Source organism: Protopterus annectens, chromosome 12.part0 (assembly GCF_019279795.1).
Source record: "Protopterus annectens isolate FY-2018-M chromosome 12.part0, PAN1.0, whole genome shotgun sequence".
Taxonomy (NCBI): domain Eukaryota; kingdom Metazoa; phylum Chordata; order Ceratodontiformes; family Protopteridae; genus Protopterus; species Protopterus annectens.
Window position 1 is genome coordinate 1412879805 of NC_056746.1, and position 17725 is coordinate 1412897529.

At 42.7% G+C, this 17725-nt stretch overlaps 1 protein-coding gene across 1 annotated transcript in view; it reads right to left on the bottom strand.

The window, feature by feature from the left end:
* Positions 1–17725, bottom strand: part of FAM83D (family with sequence similarity 83 member D) — an 83550-nt gene that overhangs the window by 35946 nt on the left and 29879 nt on the right. The window contains exons 2-3 of the mRNA XM_044090459.1: positions 16566–16733; positions 1934–2058 (exon numbers count right to left, since the gene is read on the bottom strand). Coding sequence (XP_043946394.1) covers positions 1934–2058; positions 16566–16733 — 293 coding nt within the window. The remainder of the gene's footprint in view (positions 1–1933; positions 2059–16565; positions 16734–17725) is intronic.

Below are 17725 nucleotides of genomic sequence, written 5' to 3' on the forward strand. Positions count from 1 at the left end.
GGGCAATTATCTGATCAGAATCTGCAACTTCTCTGATGAGCAACGACTGGAGAAGACTGATAGCAGAAAAGTTCTGTGGACTGGTATGTGCTGACGTCTGCTTTATACCAGACATAATTTTACAGACATCATTTTATAACAAACGTAGGACCTTGAATTATGTACGACATCACACATACCCTACAGTAATGTTAGGCTTTTGTATACTGGTCAGATGTACGAGTCAGCCGGCAGCAGACTCCCTCAGGTTATAAATACTGCAACACATGAATAGAAGAACATCTGGAGCTACACACTGAACAATTTTGGTGCAGTGGACAGTTCAAAGGGTTAGGCAGAGAATGGATAATGAAATGCAGGCATTTCTTCTGGCTTTGTGCGTTTGCAGTCTGGATGAAGACGGATGCAATATAAATCTTTTAAATCCAGTGTTACTAGGAAACTTGAATGAGGATGAAAACGCAACAGATAGTGAAGTGATATTTTTACCTCTGGCACTATCAAAAGCATGTTTAGAAAGATCACAACTTGTCTCCAAGCAATTTGTTTGGCATTAAAACATGCTTAAAAAAAAAAAACGTTTCCCACCTGGGAAGGAGGGACTGGTTCTGCACTCCCTGGGAAAGCATATGGACAGATCTGGTCAGGTGGTTGAGGGATTACCCCCTGGAAAGGAAGAATGTTCTCCCACTGCCTTTGCAGCCTTACTGAATAATCTTCAGTATCAATTTGTCAGAATCTACTTTTGCCAAAGGGAAGGAGATTCAGACTTTCTGGAAGAGAAAAATGATTGCCAGCATGGAAGGGGGGGGGGGGCAAGGTCCCTTAAATCATTCTGACAGACTATTCTTGATTACGTGGGGGTGGGGCTGAAGTCTTTTTTGAAATCCTGTTACCATTTCTTCTGCATTTTGTTAGACAGATTTTGTTTTTTTGCCATTGGAGATTCCCTCGATCAGCTTGCCTCTTTCACCGCACTATAACCTCTGCAGCAGAAATTCCACTAAATATCTCTCTCTCTCTCTCTCTAGAGAGAGAGAGAGAGAGACAGTGACTTGTACAAAAGAAAAAAATTAAAGCAGACTTTTCCCCACAAGAAATTGCATACAAAACATTCCTCATTTTCACAATTAGTCAAAACAAATATATCAGCCTGACAATTCAAAATTATGAAAAGTTGCAGAAGAATGCACTTTTCCCTTTTTCCTGTATTTATCAATAATCTTCCCATCCTTATCAGAAAGAGCAGGATTGGAATTTAAATGTTTACCAGCAGTAGGATTAACTAAAGCTATAGCTGCTGTGTCCGGTTTGGGAACACAGTGAATGAAAACTTAAGACTGAGGAACTTTATACATACTTTTAGGTGCAGCTGGCTGATGCAGCCAATAACACATCCTCCAAAGCTGACAAAACTAGAGGAATAGATGAAGATTCTAGAAATGTGTGTTCTGTAACAGCTCATATTACATTCTGAAGGACTACTGTTCTTGCACTAAAAACACTGGGACATTCTGGACCCCCCCCCCACGGAGAATTGGAAACAGAGCTCTCTTCAGAGTTAGAATTGGAAACAGAGCTCTCTTCAGAGTCAGAATCAGAGGAGAAAACCCCTGTATATCCGTTGCCCCATCTTCCTGCCCAGATTCAGAGATGGGCAGATTAGTCAATCCAAGAACTTTTTACTGCATTTCTAACCACACTTTCCAGTATATATGTTACAAACAAGGAAAAATATGAGACACTCAAGTTTGTGAATATCTGTTTTACTCCATTGCAAATACATTCCCAAAACATATAGAAATGAAAAATCTCGGATTTTCGCATAGGCATTTAGGCCACTAAGTAAAACAAAAAAATACATACATAGCTAATGGCAATATCGGACAAGATGTTTAAAAGACAAGGTGCTCAAAGCTACATAGAATCTTACCTATAGGACCCTGTAGCAGTTCTGAGGCCATCAACCAACATAAATTTTTCATGAACTTGCCCAACAATCTTTGTTCCTGATCTGGTACAATAAACACCTCCCGTGATGGTCCGAACCCTCATGTACTTAAGAAACAAAATATAAAGATGACTTGGAGGATCTTACTAGTTTAAAGACAAGTGCAGTACATTTTATGTAAGGTAAAAATACAACTTGTTGGTTAACAAGGCAATGATGCATTCTTTTTCAGTCCCAATATAGGCAAGAAGGCATACACATGACCATTGTACCATAAGAAAACAGAACTAAAATATTAACAATTACATTTGTAATAAAAATCAGTGCTGACATTTTGACAGCAGTGTACACTTGGAACCCCCCCCTCACACACACAAACAAGCATTTACTGCCAACATAATCTAGATGGCAATGACTAATGAATGATGGAAGATGGAATTATTACAAAAAATCCTGTTAAGTTGACTTTTTTTTATAATCAGCAATAAATTACCACTTATTTAAAATTTCAGTAGATTTTGAAATTTTGTTTGAGCCCAGTGTATACCGAAGATTTCATCAAGCTGGTACCACCTTTCTAACCACTCTGCAGCACTGTTCTAGAGTAAAAGGTTCTTGCTCAGTAGGTAATGATATGTACATACTTCCAAGTCCATGCAATAGCACTGGGTAATGCTCCAAATACTTAACTTACACACCAAAGGTACAAGATGGCTCCCAACTATGGCAGGAAACCATTTGGCTCTCCACATGGCTACACAGTGATGCTCTCCAGTATCACATGAGGAAGTAGAAATTTAGTTCAGAGGTTTGGAACATTTCAGTATCATACAAGGGCATTTAATACAAATAAAGGCTTCTAACCTCAGAATAAAGTTGCTGTTCCAGAAAGCTCTCCTCCTCAGATGAGGACACATCTCTCAACCTCTTATAAGAAATTTGGATATAGCCATTAATAATGGGGGGGCAAGGGCCCAAATTAGGGACAGACTAAATATTGCTCTTATCAAAGTGATAGAACAAGTTTTACATTAGCATGCCTTTTCTGAAGGGTAGTAAACTCAATCATTATGTAGTAACGTAAAACCAAAAATTAAGGAACAGACCAAAACTGAGGCAAAAATATTGACATTGTGAAAATCTGTACAGTTCAGAGGTATGGAAGAAACTTAGCAAGCTTGGAGCGCATAACTGTTTTAGAACGTTAACCGCTATGTTACTAGGAAATCTAAATGCTGGACTAGAGCACAGGCTGGAAACCTACAACTATCAAAGTATCTGTGGCTTCCGATCTTATCATATGCTGAGAACCAATTAAACTTGTACAGTGGCAAATTAGTGGTAGAGGTGTTTAGCAGCTGTATAAAGCACCTTATAAAGATAAGAGTCGCTTGCAAACGGATGGACCCAAGTACTGAGACACCTTGGATAAATCCATATGGATGACTTGACACTTTCTGAACCGGACATCTGTAGATCCCTTCTACACCAGGTACACACTGCTTGCTACCCTTATGTCCCTCATCTTTGTAAGAAATGTGCAGTGTATGCCAGACCCAAAGCTTTGCTTAAATTATCAAATGCCACATAACTGCCAGTCAGCTCCCTGTTGACCAATTTACACAACTGGGTAGGCTCAACTGAAATTATTTCCTGAGAGTCCATCCTGGAGTTTTAGGTAGGTCATTCTTCAGCATAAATCTTAAACTCTGACCCCACAGTCTTAGCAGTGTCAAGCAACCAAATATAGATTCCTAGGCTATTCCTGGTTATACCTTGTAGAATCAGAACCACAACCTGCATGTCTTCGGCCCTGAAGGAATAGACATTTCAAATGGTTTCTACCAAAGCCTCAGCAATCTTTAAAGAACATAGTGGGATCCCATGTTGCCCCTGTGCCTTGCCCTTTAGCTTCAGCTCCATCAGCACTCATTTCCCTCTTTCCATCCCCCCCCCCACACACTCATCTGCACCACCTGGGGCTATCCTTCTGTAGGCACTGATACAGCCCATTTCTGCATTTGTAGTCTCAAGGTTTTGCCCTACTGTGCATTCTTTTACACTTCCCAGAAGGCTGAAGGCATCTTTCCCTATATAAGTACCTTCTGCTAGACTTCTCTTCATTACCCACTTTGACCTTCCCGTACCAGTTTCCCTGCAGCTAGCCTCTACACATCCTTAACCCCAACTCCTTATTCCTCCAGTCTTCCTTTTTTGATTAAATTCCTTTGTGAGATGCACAAAGTTTCTCCTTTCGTCTTTGCTACCCTAATTTCTCTCATTTCCACCCTAATTTCTCTCATTTCCATCTATCTATGGACTCCCAGTTTTATATTTCCCCACAGTTCTCAAACTACACTTTTATTCTGCCACCTACCTTGCTATTAGCAGCCCCAACTTACCACAGCCTTTGCAATTAGAGACCTTTGCTTCGTCATCCCACTTGCCAGTTCTCCACTGAGCGCGTCCAGTGCAAACCACAATTATGTTTGCTGGAGGATTTCCCTTTTCTGGCTCCAACATTCCAGATATGTTGCTTGAAAACATCAATGTTACATACCTGTCCCCGTAGATATGGGGTGCTCTGGAGGGCCTGGGTCCCATTATCGCTACTCTAGTTTCCTCTCCATTTACTCAACGCCGGACAATTTTCTCTTACTCATTTACAAGTAGGAATCAAAGCAATTAGAAATGTGAGGTCTTGCTCGTCTCGACTCCAGGATACTACAGTGCTATTCTATTCAATGCAGCAATTTTAAACCGCTTCTTGTTGGGTCTTTCCCTCTGGGGTTTTTGATTTTTCAGCTCAGTTTAGAAACACTGCCAATTGTTTAAAGGACTAACTTTGTCCTTTCAATTTTCTTTAGCCAAGTAACTGAAAAGCTTTTGACCTTGTCTACCCCTTCAGTTCTTTCAGGAACATCTAAAAGTGATTAAGAGATTGGAGAAATCTTTTCAAAATGGTAGAGAAAAAAATCTGAAGGAAATCACAGCTTCATAATGCAAATAGAAATTCACAAAATGTCAAAACATTCTTTGAAAATGCATTTAGTACTTCCCTGTAGAACTAAAAGCCACAAGCAGCAGATGTCACTCAAAGTGGAACATTTGCTCAGATGATCAGCAGTTTATAGTGATGAGAAATCATCCATGCATTTATCCATACGGGTGGCTTTATCCAGGCTCATGATAGTTGAACAACTTTGATCAGATGCATTAGCCAGCTGGTGCAAGCTTGACTGCAATGCTGAAGAAAATTGCCTTTACTATTAGTATTGTGTCCTGATGATGATCTTGCAGTTAGAGGACACATGAAGACAAAGCATTGAGCATCACGGTACCGTCTTCCTGTGGCATTTGGCAATCCCACTAGTGGGTTTACAAAAATTTCCTAGATAGTCTTCTGTAAGAAATTTTTAGGCATGAATCACGAACTTCTACACAAAAAAAAAAAAAACCACTTCTCTTTGCTCAAAGTTCTTCACAAATAATGCAATTCTAAAGAGGTTGGGATCATTACCAGAGATGCTGGTACAGCACAATTTGAATGAGAAATTCCTACAAATGCAAAAGAACACATTCTCAGGGCTGTTGGAGGGATGATACTGAAGAGCTTAAAAATTAGGAGTGAAACTTGTACTTCCTGTGTCACTGGCAAGTTGGACTGTGCAGAAGTGCCTCCCTTACTAGAACAGTGGCACAGATTTGATGGCATACAAGATCTGTGACCATTATCTTAAAGTCCAACTGGTTCAGTTCTGTGGAACTTTAGCAGTTCCCCAAACTGGCTTAGAATAAAAATCTGTTGCTTTTTGATGGTCTGGGAACAATTTTTTTTGTCTCCTGTTGCAGTACTTTCAAAGATACCTACATGCATTCTCAATATACATAATTTGCAGAATTATCTTTGGGGTTACATTTAAATTCAGTGGTTTAGTCTTACGAAATCTGCAGGATCCTCTTCCAGAAAAAATAGAATTTGTACAGAAGTGTAGATGGTTTGTGAATTCTAAAACTGGTTTAGGACATTTGAGGTGGTGGGTCACTAGTATGTATGGTTTTCTAGATGGTGTCATGATGAATGCTGCATCTCTTTTTGTAAAGTAGGCCCTAGTATAGCCATTGGAAGTTCTGAAATACACAGGAATGGAAGCATGAATTTAGTTTCACTGAATCACTTAATCCAGTTCACTCAAATGTGAGGCATGACCAAGCAGTACTTCTGCAAAATAAGAGACATTTCTTTGTTAACGTACTCTAGGAAAGGCTGGGCCTAAAGTATACCATCATTGCTTTCATAGGTTCATACTTGGCTATCTGCCCTAGGGCATTTATAAGCATAGCCAGATTGTGTTTGGCTTTTGCCACCCCTTGGAATGAGGATAGTGTGCCCATTTAGGGTTTAGTTTACTGCGCCTCTGTCTAGCAGTGACACAGATGACCCCTGGGGTAAACCTACGATCTCCCATCCACTCGTCAAGATTTCTCTTGAAGAGAGTCAGTGAGGGGCTCTGCCTAACATGGACTGGTATTCTGTTCCAGAGTGAGGGGAGCCTCTGGGTTATGAATCTGTCCCTCCAGCACGTCCTATTTATTTCTGTGTTGAGGTTCAAATCACTCACTCTCGTGGCTCTGGTGGATTTGGATTTTCTGAGGTGGAGCATGTCCATTAATTCCAGATTGGACATGGCCTTGTACGTCAGGCATAGATCGCCTCTGAGTAGGCGGTATGCGACTGAATAGAGCTGGAGTTTCTTTAATCGGGCAGCATATGTCATATGTTTGAGACCCTTGATCCTCTTGGTGAGGTACTTTTGGGGTCTTTCTAACTGCTGCAGGTGTCGGGTAAGGTACATCCCAAATGGGGCATTGTACTCAATTATGGGCCTGATAAGGGAGGAGTAAAGGGGCACAATGACCTCTCTTGATCTAGATGTGAATCCTTTCATAAGGTGGGCAATATAGAAGGTCTTTCTAACCACTTTGGCAATGTGAGTGTCAAATGAGAGGTTACTGTCAACTTGGGTCCCTAGGTCCCTGATTATTTATTCTGTACTTAATGGATTACCACCTATGTGGTAATTTGTGGGTACTTTGTTCTCCCCAAAGGGTATGACTATACATTTTTTGGCGTTTAGTTTAAGGCCATGGCTCTAGCACCAGTTATCCGTTTCTATGAGACCTTTTTTGAAGGATGCTCGTGTCCGCTGGAGAATCAATTATGGCACCCAGTTTGCAGTCATCTGCGAACTTGGTCAGCCACAATCCTCCTATGTTAGCTTGCACCTCAGAAAAATAAATGCCGAACAAGAGAGGTCCCAGGACAGAGCCCTGTGGGATGCCACTTGTGACTGGTTTAGAGTCGGACATGGCTCCAGCAATTCTGACCTTGTGGGTTCTGTCCTTGAGTCAGTTTGCAACCCATCTTATGACATAGGGGTTTACATTTAAGCTGGTGAGCTGGTCTATGATGCCCGAGTGGGGTATTGTGTCAAAGGCTTTTGCAAGGTCAAGGTAGGCTGTGTGAACTGCCTTACCCTCATCAATGGCCTTAGTGACCATTTCAAAGTCGACCAGGTTCAAGAGGCAGGATCTGCCCTTGACAAAGCCGAATTGGGTAGGATACAATATCTGTAGGTCCCCAATGTCTTTATGAGTTCCATAATAATCCTCTCCATAGCTTTGCAGACCAGGCTCGTCAAGCTTATGAGGCGGTAATTTCCAGGGTCCGTAGAGGCACCTCCTTTGTGGAGTGGGACCACTGTTGCTGTATGCCATTCTTTGGGTACATATCCTGTAGTAAGGCTAAGATTAAACAGCAGCCTTATGTGCGAGTTTAGTTCTTCTTGGAGTTCATGTATCATGCAACCCAGGACACAGTGTGGTCCCATTGATGCTGTGTTTTTAGCTGTGGAGAGGGCGGCTCTCACCTGGCCATCTGAGATGTCAGGGAGGCAACACTTTGTTGGGATAGATATTTGTCCTTTTGGGGGGGGGGGGGGGGGAATTTGCACTGAACCTGTCTGCCAGTATGTTGGCAAGGTCTGTGGGTTCAGTGTATTTTTTGTCATTTTGGACTAATTCTGAGCATATCTGGGAGTTTCCACCCAGGTTTCTAACATAACTAAAGAAGGCCTTGTGATTGTCTTTAGTGTCTTGTGCAATTCTTCTCTCAAAGTTGGCCTTGGATGATTTTATGAGTGATCGTAGTTTTTTGCTAGTACTGATCAGAGATGCCTTCCCTTTTAGGGATTTTGCTCCATCATGTAGTAGCTTCCTCCTTCTGTTGTATATCTTATTAATGGCTGGGGTCCACCAGACAGGACGCCTGCCTTTGGGGGAATGGGTCTTGGTTTTATTTGGGATTGCATGATCCATGCATTCTTGAAGGTGTCCATAGAATGCGTTTATATAGGATTCAGCGGAGTGGGCTGTGGTTTCCACTGGCCCTGGGGCCTTGAAGGATACCACTTCAGTCTTAAGAAGTGTGAAGTCAGCTTTTGAGAAATTCTTCACTGTGGTCTTCTGTGCTGGGGGCGGGATGTGGATTTCCATTGAGATTAATTTATGGTCTGATCTCACCAATGAGGGGTTTCCGGGTGTGGAGCATTGTGTCCCCATGTTTGTGATGATCAGGTCTAATATGTTATCCCCTCTTGTGGGAGTGGTGACTAGTTGTTCCATAGCATGACTAGTTGTTCCATAGCATTTGAGTTTATGAATTCTAGGAACCTTTGGGCTAGGGTGTTGGGGCTTGAGTAATGCTCCCAGTCTATGTTTGGGTAGTTGAAGTCTCCCAATATGATGGTGTTTGGAGAGACATTCATATTCTCCAGTGTCTTTAGGAAGGCTGAGTGGGGTTCCTGAGTTTGAGAGGGTGGTCTGTAGCATGCTACAAACTGTAGAGCAGTTTTGCCTATGGTTAGTTGCACATGGATGGTCTCCGATGCTTCGTGCATTGCCACTAACCTGGGAGGTTTGGGTATCTGATGAATATGTATACTCCCCCTCCTTTTGTGGTTCGGTCCAAGTTTTGGGGCCAAAAAGCATGATATGATGTGTAACCTGGTAGTGCTGGGGTGCTCTCGGGAGCCTTGAACCAGGTTTCTGTCACTGCACAGACATCGATGTTCTCCATACTGAGGAGGACTTCGAGAGCGTGCGTCTTGAGGTTTAGACTTTTGGCGTTGAGCAGCATTACCCTTAGTTTTTTTCCACTTGTGTTATCTAGGGAGGTGGGTTTGTCTTTTGAGCCTTGCCTAAAAAAGGCACTATGGGGGTGGCAAGAGCCTTAGACAATATCCAGAAGCCCAGGGGTGACAGGTGCAAGCCGTCCCTTGCGAAGCAGCATGGCTTGTCGAGCATGTCATCCCAAGCAGACAGACATTGGATCCCCCTAGAATGACACCAGTAATTAAGGCAATTGTTAAAACTGATCATTTTGTCTTTGTACTGTGGCATCATTCTTGGTGAGGGTAAGATGCTGCTCAAAGTCAGGGTCATACCGGCCTGGGCTACATAAGAGAGCTCCTCTAGGTCTCTTCATGTAGTCCAGGGAGGTACGTCTCAGGTCGTTCACACCAGCGTGGACAATGACAGAGTCATATTTGTACTTGCTTTGGGAGTGACTCGAGTGCTTGTGTTATGTGGCGGATTCTAGCGCCCGACAGGCAGCTTACTGTAACCCTCTCCTTGTTCAGCCTGGTGAGCGAGACGTCAGTGTGTCTGACTATAGAGTCACCTATTACAAGTGTATCAGGCATGTTTGTTTGGCCTTAAGGGCTGTGACTGTTTGGCACACTGACTTTGTGAATTGTGTGTTGCATGTGTTATGTTTTGAGGTAGTGGTTGCTTGGATGTCTGCTTTGGAGGCCTCTGTTGTTTTGGCAGACTTTTATTTAGAGCTTCAGAGTATGTTTTTGTGGGTTTATGTGTTTGGTTTGCAGTTGTGGTAGGTCTATGCGAGACAGGGTTTGTGGTGTGTGTGTGTGTGTGGTTACCTTCACCTCCTGACTGGCTTTGCCAGCACTGAGTTGAAAGAGCTCAGCCTCCAGTTTGGCTATGTAGTTGCAGTGGGAGGAGGAGAGGGTTGTCTGTGTACATGAGGCAGTTGTAACATTGCCTCAAGATTCCCAGATTCACCAGCTGAACTGGAGAGGACGCCAGCAACTGACCCTTCGACATGCTAGAATAGTGTAAAGGATTGCTTTGTAACAAGAGTCAGAAAGGACCTATAAGGGGAATGGGTACTCAATGGGATTTTAGGTGGATGTAGTGCTTTCTTTTTTGTTAAGAAAGTGCTTTACTTATGTAAAATGTTTTTAGGAGCAAGTGCTGGGCTTTTTAGATAGAGAAAAGAATGTTTAGATAGCAGTTCTAAAGGAAAAACTGAACAGCAGACTTTGCGGAGCCAGTAATAGTTTACACTTGATTAACCGATGCTGCGCTATGCGCAACTTCGCGCAAAGGCGTGCAAAAGCGCACTAAAGCAGGCTTTATAGCAGGGGGTTAGAAAGAGCTAGGAAATGGCCCAAAACGGCCAAAAGTTTGTTTTTTGCTTAAATTAACTGGTAGGCTACACACTCAAGTGCGCTAGCCGATTTAAAGCATTTACTGTTACCACTGTATCTATTTTCTGTTTTTTCTATGAAAAAAAATAAAAAAATCCTCGTTTCCCGCCTTTACTGAACTAGAATACTCCAGTCTTCTTTTTGCTGATCTCTGGGCTGTCATAGTTCCTGTGTTGTCCATATCCTTGTTTGGATAGGAGGAAGCTTCTTTGTTCACCAGTGGGAGTGGGGAGCTATGAGCAGCCTATCTGCCCCTTACGGACTTTAATGCAGACATTGGAGAATTGTTTCATCTTTCATCTAATCTTTCCTGCTAAGCATCTGGCAATTTTGGTGAACCCTGTTTAAACTGTTACACTAATTTTGATCATGTAGATCAATTGCTGTTGAATCCCTGCCCGTAGGAGAGGGGCCACAGGCATTTTCTTCTAGTAGTGGGTAGGAGTCAGTTTGTAGCAGTGTTGTCAAGGCCCACATTTTTAGACACACTATAAAACATGTTGGCCTTCTTAGGTGCCCTGAAATTAGGCAGTTTGCTCACTGTACAGCAGTCAAAGATGGAGGTGATGCAGCCCATGACTGGGGTTACCCAAAAGGTGCTGCAAATTGTATCCCTACTAAGACTTTTTAATGGTAGTTTCCCCCTTCCTTTGTGCAGAAAATAAGCTGCATCCACATTACCAATGCTGCCCCTACTAAGGTCGAATTAATGCCCGAGACTTCTGCTTCTGTTGCACTAAACTGTTCAGTAAATGACTGACCAGTGGCTCTGCAAGACACCCTATGAAAAAAAGGGGTGGACTGCTGAAATAGCCACTACATTTGTGGAATAAGCTTTAGGCAACCCTGACACATGCTTTCCATACTTTTAAAGTGAATGCACTACAACTAGATTAAGCCACAAGGTAACAATGCTTATTAAGAAGAGGAACTGCTCATCCATCCATCCTAATGTCTTTAATCCTGCTCTCACTGTCCAAGATGCCTGTGGACATACTTCAAAATGTAGCAAAGAAGTCACCCTGGTTTGAATAGATAATGTGCAGTACTAAAGATAAATATGCCAATAAAAAGGTTAAACTCGATAGTAACCTTAGTCTCCAAGGAGTAACCCATCCTTACTACAGTGAATGAGGTATGAAGGGTGAACACACAAAGCACATCATTCAAAACATTCTTATGGCAGAAGTCACAACAGTAATACAGTTTCCCATGTTATGAAAATAAAATCTGCCAACTATGCCGGTTCAAAGAGAAGAGCCAAAGCATTTTCTCCAGAAAGAAAAAAATATAAAATAAAACAGTGCCCATGGGGAAGCAGGCTCCTGGATGGGAGGACAACTAAAAGATTTCCTTAAGGAATAAGACGAGGTAAAGATAATTCTACCAGACATGACAATTAAGTATGGCAGCCACATGCATCTTAAAGACCAATAGTGGGGGGGGTTTACAAACTAGTAACTGACCAATATTGTGATATGAAGCCAAAACTGAAAGTCTGTTCCATTTACCCAGATACATATTCTGGATAAAAGGTCTAAAGCAGGAGAGAAAATATCCACCACCCCCTTAGAAATCCCTGGTCCTTGCCTAATGTAAGTTAAGCAGCCAAGTAACAAACGTTCAGGTGCGCTTTAATAATAAAATGGGTTTTTCCTCGGAGACAGTCAAAGTTCCATCTGAAACCTGTACAGACAGAATCACAGTTCTCTCGTCTATATAGAGCAACTACAATTACTTTGTGAAACATAATCTTTTGCAACGATACCATGTGAAATTGGTGGGGTAGAGGGGTGAAATAATGCATTAGAGTAACCCCAAAGGACAGTCCTGGAAACACATCCCTTCACTGCTGAATGGATGGACAGACTGGGGGGGGGGGGGTCCTCCATCATTTGACATTTCTCAGAGATGCAAACAGACCACAAAACTAAAGGTCTCTACCTCAAACCAGCACCCTGAGAATGGACAAAATGGGTAACCATTCTAGGGGGAAAAATAGAGCTCGACTGAGCATCAGGCTATTAATGATAAAATGTTTTATTGCTGCAGCATGTGACTTTACTAGGGAACTTGTGTTCAAACTATTAGAATAATCTATGGAAACCTCAATTTGCCTTTCCAGGCCAAGGTGAGCCATTGCCAGCAAGTTGCTTTTTCTTTTCTTAGGCTAGTGGGGTGGAGCAGAGAAACCCTTTTTTTCTCAAACTAACTGCACTGAAGTGCTGATATGAAGTGACAGATGACAATAGTAAAGGTACTAAATGAAACTTCGAGCAACTTTACTTATCAAATGTGTAAAGCAGCATATGGTAATAGAACTTCATGCCAACGTATGGGCATAAGTAGCAAAGGATTTAAATACCAGGATTAGGAAGAGACTCTACAGTGCAGAGGAATAAACCCCCTGCTTTCAAATTCACATTACAAGGGATAACCTAGTAACTTGGGTACTGAACCAGCTGGCTGGGATGGGTGGGAATTAATAGCCAATGCAGTCTGCCCACCTCGGCGGCGGAGGGGTAAGAGAACAGTAGTAATCCAACCAGCTGAAGTACTGATCAAAGTACAGGTCAGGCAGCAGGTGGATCAGGGAAGCAATTACGACTCTGCTGAGATACCGTAATACAATAAATTTCCTTCTGAAGGTCTGCATTTGTGCAGGGAAATAGCAAGCAGGGTTCATTCTTCATGAATATGTGCCCAACAGAAGCATTTTGACTTGGGAGGGGTGGGGTAATGGGCATAAACCTTCCCGAAAGTGACTGCCTCTGTAGCTCAATTCCTGCATCTCATGGTGAGCCATAAGGTGGTTATGAGGGAAATCCCCTACAAAAGTATACCCCCATGGGATGATGCAGGGTGATAATGCCAAGATGAATGGGGAGCAAATGGCCTGCAGTGATCCAGGAGGTCCACCTGCTCCAGACTACAGAATTTGACGGCTGTAAAAGTACCCTAACAGGTACAGGCAAGAAGAATCTGAGGGTATTGCTACTCAGTGCTAGAAGTCTAAACCTCAAAATGCACTCACTCGAGGCACTCCTTAAAATGGAGAACATCGACATCTGTGTAGTGACAGAGACCTGGTTCAAGGCTCCAGAGAGTACCCCTGCATTACCAGGCTATAATTCATACTACACCTTTCGGCCACCTAACCTGGACTGAAACACTAAAGGCGGAGGCGTGTCCATATTCATGAAGGATATCCACAGCTCCAGGCTAGTTGCTCAGCATAATGCATCCGAGATTATCCAAATGCAACTAACTCTGGGTAAGACTGCAATCCAAATTGTAGCTTGCTACAGATCCCCCACCATGCTCCAGGACTCCCAACTCCTCATTTCTTGATACACTGGAAAATATTATGGTACAACCCAACACCCTAACAGGGGATTTCAACTACCCTAACATTAACTGGGAAAACTACTCCTGTACAAACTCTTGTGCTCAACGTTTTCTGGAATTCATAAATTCCAATGCCATGGATCAACTTATCCACACTCCCACCAGGGGCAGCAATATCCTAGACCTGGTTATTACCAAAATGGGCAACCGGTTTTCCACACCAGAGGTCAATTCCTTGTTGGTCAAATCTGACCACAAGCTAATCACCCTAGACATCCACATCCCTCCCCCACCATTAGGGAAACAGTAAAAAATTTCTCCAAAGCAAACTTCACGCTTAAGACAGAAGTGGCAAACTTCACTACACCCATGCTGACGGACAATAGAAGTATGACTACTGAATCCTACACAAATGCACTTTATAAGCACTTAGACGAGTGCATGGATTGTGCAATCCCTAACAGAACCAAGATGTTATCCTCCAAAAAAAGGAAGCCAATCTGGTGGTCCCCTGCCATAAACAAACTACAACAGAATAAACAGTTGCAAAAGTAAAATCCCATGATTGGAGAAACTCTCTGGTCAGCCTCAGTAAGAAGCAGAGATCCCTCCTAAAATCCTCCAAAGCTAGTTATGAAAACAAAATTACCACCGACTCTAAGACAAACCGTAAAGCATTCTATAGCTAGGTCAAGCATCTCAATGGCAACACTCAGATCTGCTCTGAATTACAGCACAATGGCACTAAATATACAGAACCATCTGATATTGCCAACATCCTGGCAGAACTTTACCCCCCTGTCATCCCCTAAAGGGCCCATCTCTATACCAGAAGAATACAAAGTTCCTGTAATCACGGCTGCACAGGTAAAAAACACACTATCCAAAGCCAATAACACAGCATCCATGGGACCCGACAATATCCTAGGCGGTGTTCTACATTAACTACAGAACGAACTGGCACCCCACCTAAGTACCATGTTCAATCATAGCCCCACCTCAGGCTATTTGCTCACTGAATAGCGCACAGTGACAGTTATCCCACTCCACAAAGGGGGAGCCACCACAGACCCCGGAAACTACCACCCCATTAGCCTAACAAGCCTGGTCTGCAAGGCTATGGAATGTATAATCATGGAACTTAAACAATGACATCGGTAATCTCCAAACTCAGGACCCCACCTAGTTCGGGTTTGTAAAAGGCAGATCATGTCTCCTAAACCGGATAGTCATCAAAGCCGTAGATGAGGTTAAGGTGGTTCACACAGCCTATCTAGATCTCGCCAAGGCTTTCGACAGTCCCCACTACACTAGGTATAAATCCCTATGTCACAAGATGGGTTGCCAACTGGCTCACTGACAGAACCCACAATGTGAAAGTAGCAGACTCCAAATCCAACTTCAGACCAGTGACAAGTGGAGTACCACAGGGTTCAGTCCTGGGTCCTCTCCTGTTTGGCATCTACTTCTCTGAAGTACAGGCCAACACAGAAGGTCTTTGGCTAATGAAGTTCGCAGATGACTGCAAACTAGGAGCCATAATCAAAACTCCAAAAGATGTGGACATCATACAAAAGGGCCTCAACTGAGAGATGCCTTGTGTCAAAGCCATGGCCTCGAGCTCAATGCCAAATAGTGCATAGTCATCCATTTTGGTAAAAACTCTGTACCCATGAACTACCACATAGGCGGTAGTCTACAAACACCGAAAGTGTGATAAGAGACCTTGGGACACAGGTGGACAGTAGTCTCTCCTTTGATAATCACATTGCCACAGTAATCAGGAAATCCTTCTATGTGGCACACCTCATCACAAAAGGTTTCTCATCCAGGAAAAATAAAAAGAGGTCATTGTTCCCCTCTACTCGTCACTCATTTGACCCATTATAGAGTACAACACCCCTTTTGGTATGTACCTCACAAGACATCTACAACTGGAAAGGCCACAGAAATACATCACAAAGAGGATTACCGGCCTCAGACAGATGCCCTACGCAGACAGTCTCAAAAAACTGCAGCTTCACTCAGTCGCATATCGCCTACTCAGAGGCGATCTCTGCCTAACACACAAAGCTATGTCAAACCCAGAGCTTTTAGACATACTCCACTTAAAGAAATACCAATCCCTACGAGCTACACGCTTCTAGGGACCCAAATCTTGTCACCACAATAAACAGAACATGCTGGAGGGATAGATTCCTGTCCCACAGACTTCCCATACTCTGGAACAAACTACCTATCTATATCAAACAAAGCTCCTCATTAGCACTCTTCCAAGAAAAATCTTGATGATTGGATGGGAGACAGGAAATTCACCCCGGGATCACTTCTGTGGCTCTGCTCGACAGTAGCACAGGAAAATTATTTTCTTGGGTGGCGAAAGCCAGGGTACCTTTGGCTAGGCTTATATAGGCCCTAGGGCCAATAGCCTAGTACCTACCTATGAAAAGCATAGTCTGTCATCTTGCTAGCTAATTAATAGTTTAGACCAAAACATCACAAAAACAAAATATAAGTTTACAGTCTGCCATTTCAGTTTCCAATTACAGGGTTAAGGGGTCGACAGTTCAATGGCTTTGTCGTTAACTATACCAGCAGCTAGAAACACAAAATAAAAACACTGAAGGAACAAAACATTTTTTAAAACTGAACTTTGCTACTGTCAAATGCAAAAAAGATTTTAAACATGAACATACCCTCTGTTCCTCAAGAACAACTCCCAGAGTTTTGCACATTTTTAAAAACTGTGGAACACATGCTTGATCCAGAAGAATATAAACACAGACTCTTCTTTTGTTGATTGCTTCCTGAAGATCTTTGAAGATGTCTATGTCCGTGAAAGAGTCCATAACTACAGCAATTACCTGCAAAACATTTTTGGAGTAGGGATTAAAAGTCAGTGGGATGATATGAAAAAAAGATTCAGATAAGCATGAAAAAGTCCAATTTTTTTCCTCCTCCTGCCTGATCATCATACCTTGCTATCAATTGATCTTCCTTCACCGTTGGGAGGCAGCCAATATTAAATAGTCATGGTCATGCATATAGTCATTGGGCTTCTTCCTCTTCAGTTGCCCTAACCTGCCCTTGCCACCCCCACTGTAACAATCGTGAGCACTGGAAATCACTGCTGAAGGGGGGGTTCCTACTCGCTCCTTATAGCATGTGTCCCTTCCCACACATGGCCTACTGACAGCTATCACTGGCTTGGTTTCACAAAGCCCACATATCCCTGCTCCTACTACGGTTGATCAGCCAAAGCTGGGACCATCATCACCCTCCTCCCAGGATGGCTTTGAACCACTAATCACACATTTAATCAGTGTCTTATTGCCCTCTCTATGGCACAAAGGTGGGGCAACTTTTTTTTGACCAGTGACAGGTTGTTTAACTGAAGACCTAGGGAGAAAATAGCCCCTACATTCATTTTTTAGTATCAAAGAGTTCACAATATGAATGAATTCCCACAAGAGGAAGAATAAAAAAAATGAAAACTTTAAGCAGGAGTGCTAAGATGAAGGAAGAGCAAGTGTACACAACCAATGTGAAGTGTGCTGAATACTTAGTGTCAACTGACATGTCAGCATTTGTGAAGTACTACTAATTGTTGTAATGCACGGAATCCCCAATAAGTGCTCGCTCACCTTTGATAGAACAATAGCAGGAATGCACTCCGTTCGTTAAAAACAGCTATTTATTGCCCATGACAGAACAACGATAGATACATCCAAACAAATAGGCGTTGTACCCAAACGCAAGTCCATATAAATGAACACTAGTTGTAAGACATCCAACTAATTCGCTTAGTGCCAAACTGTTGTAAAATCCATAAAAAGTGGTAAATGTGAATGGAGTT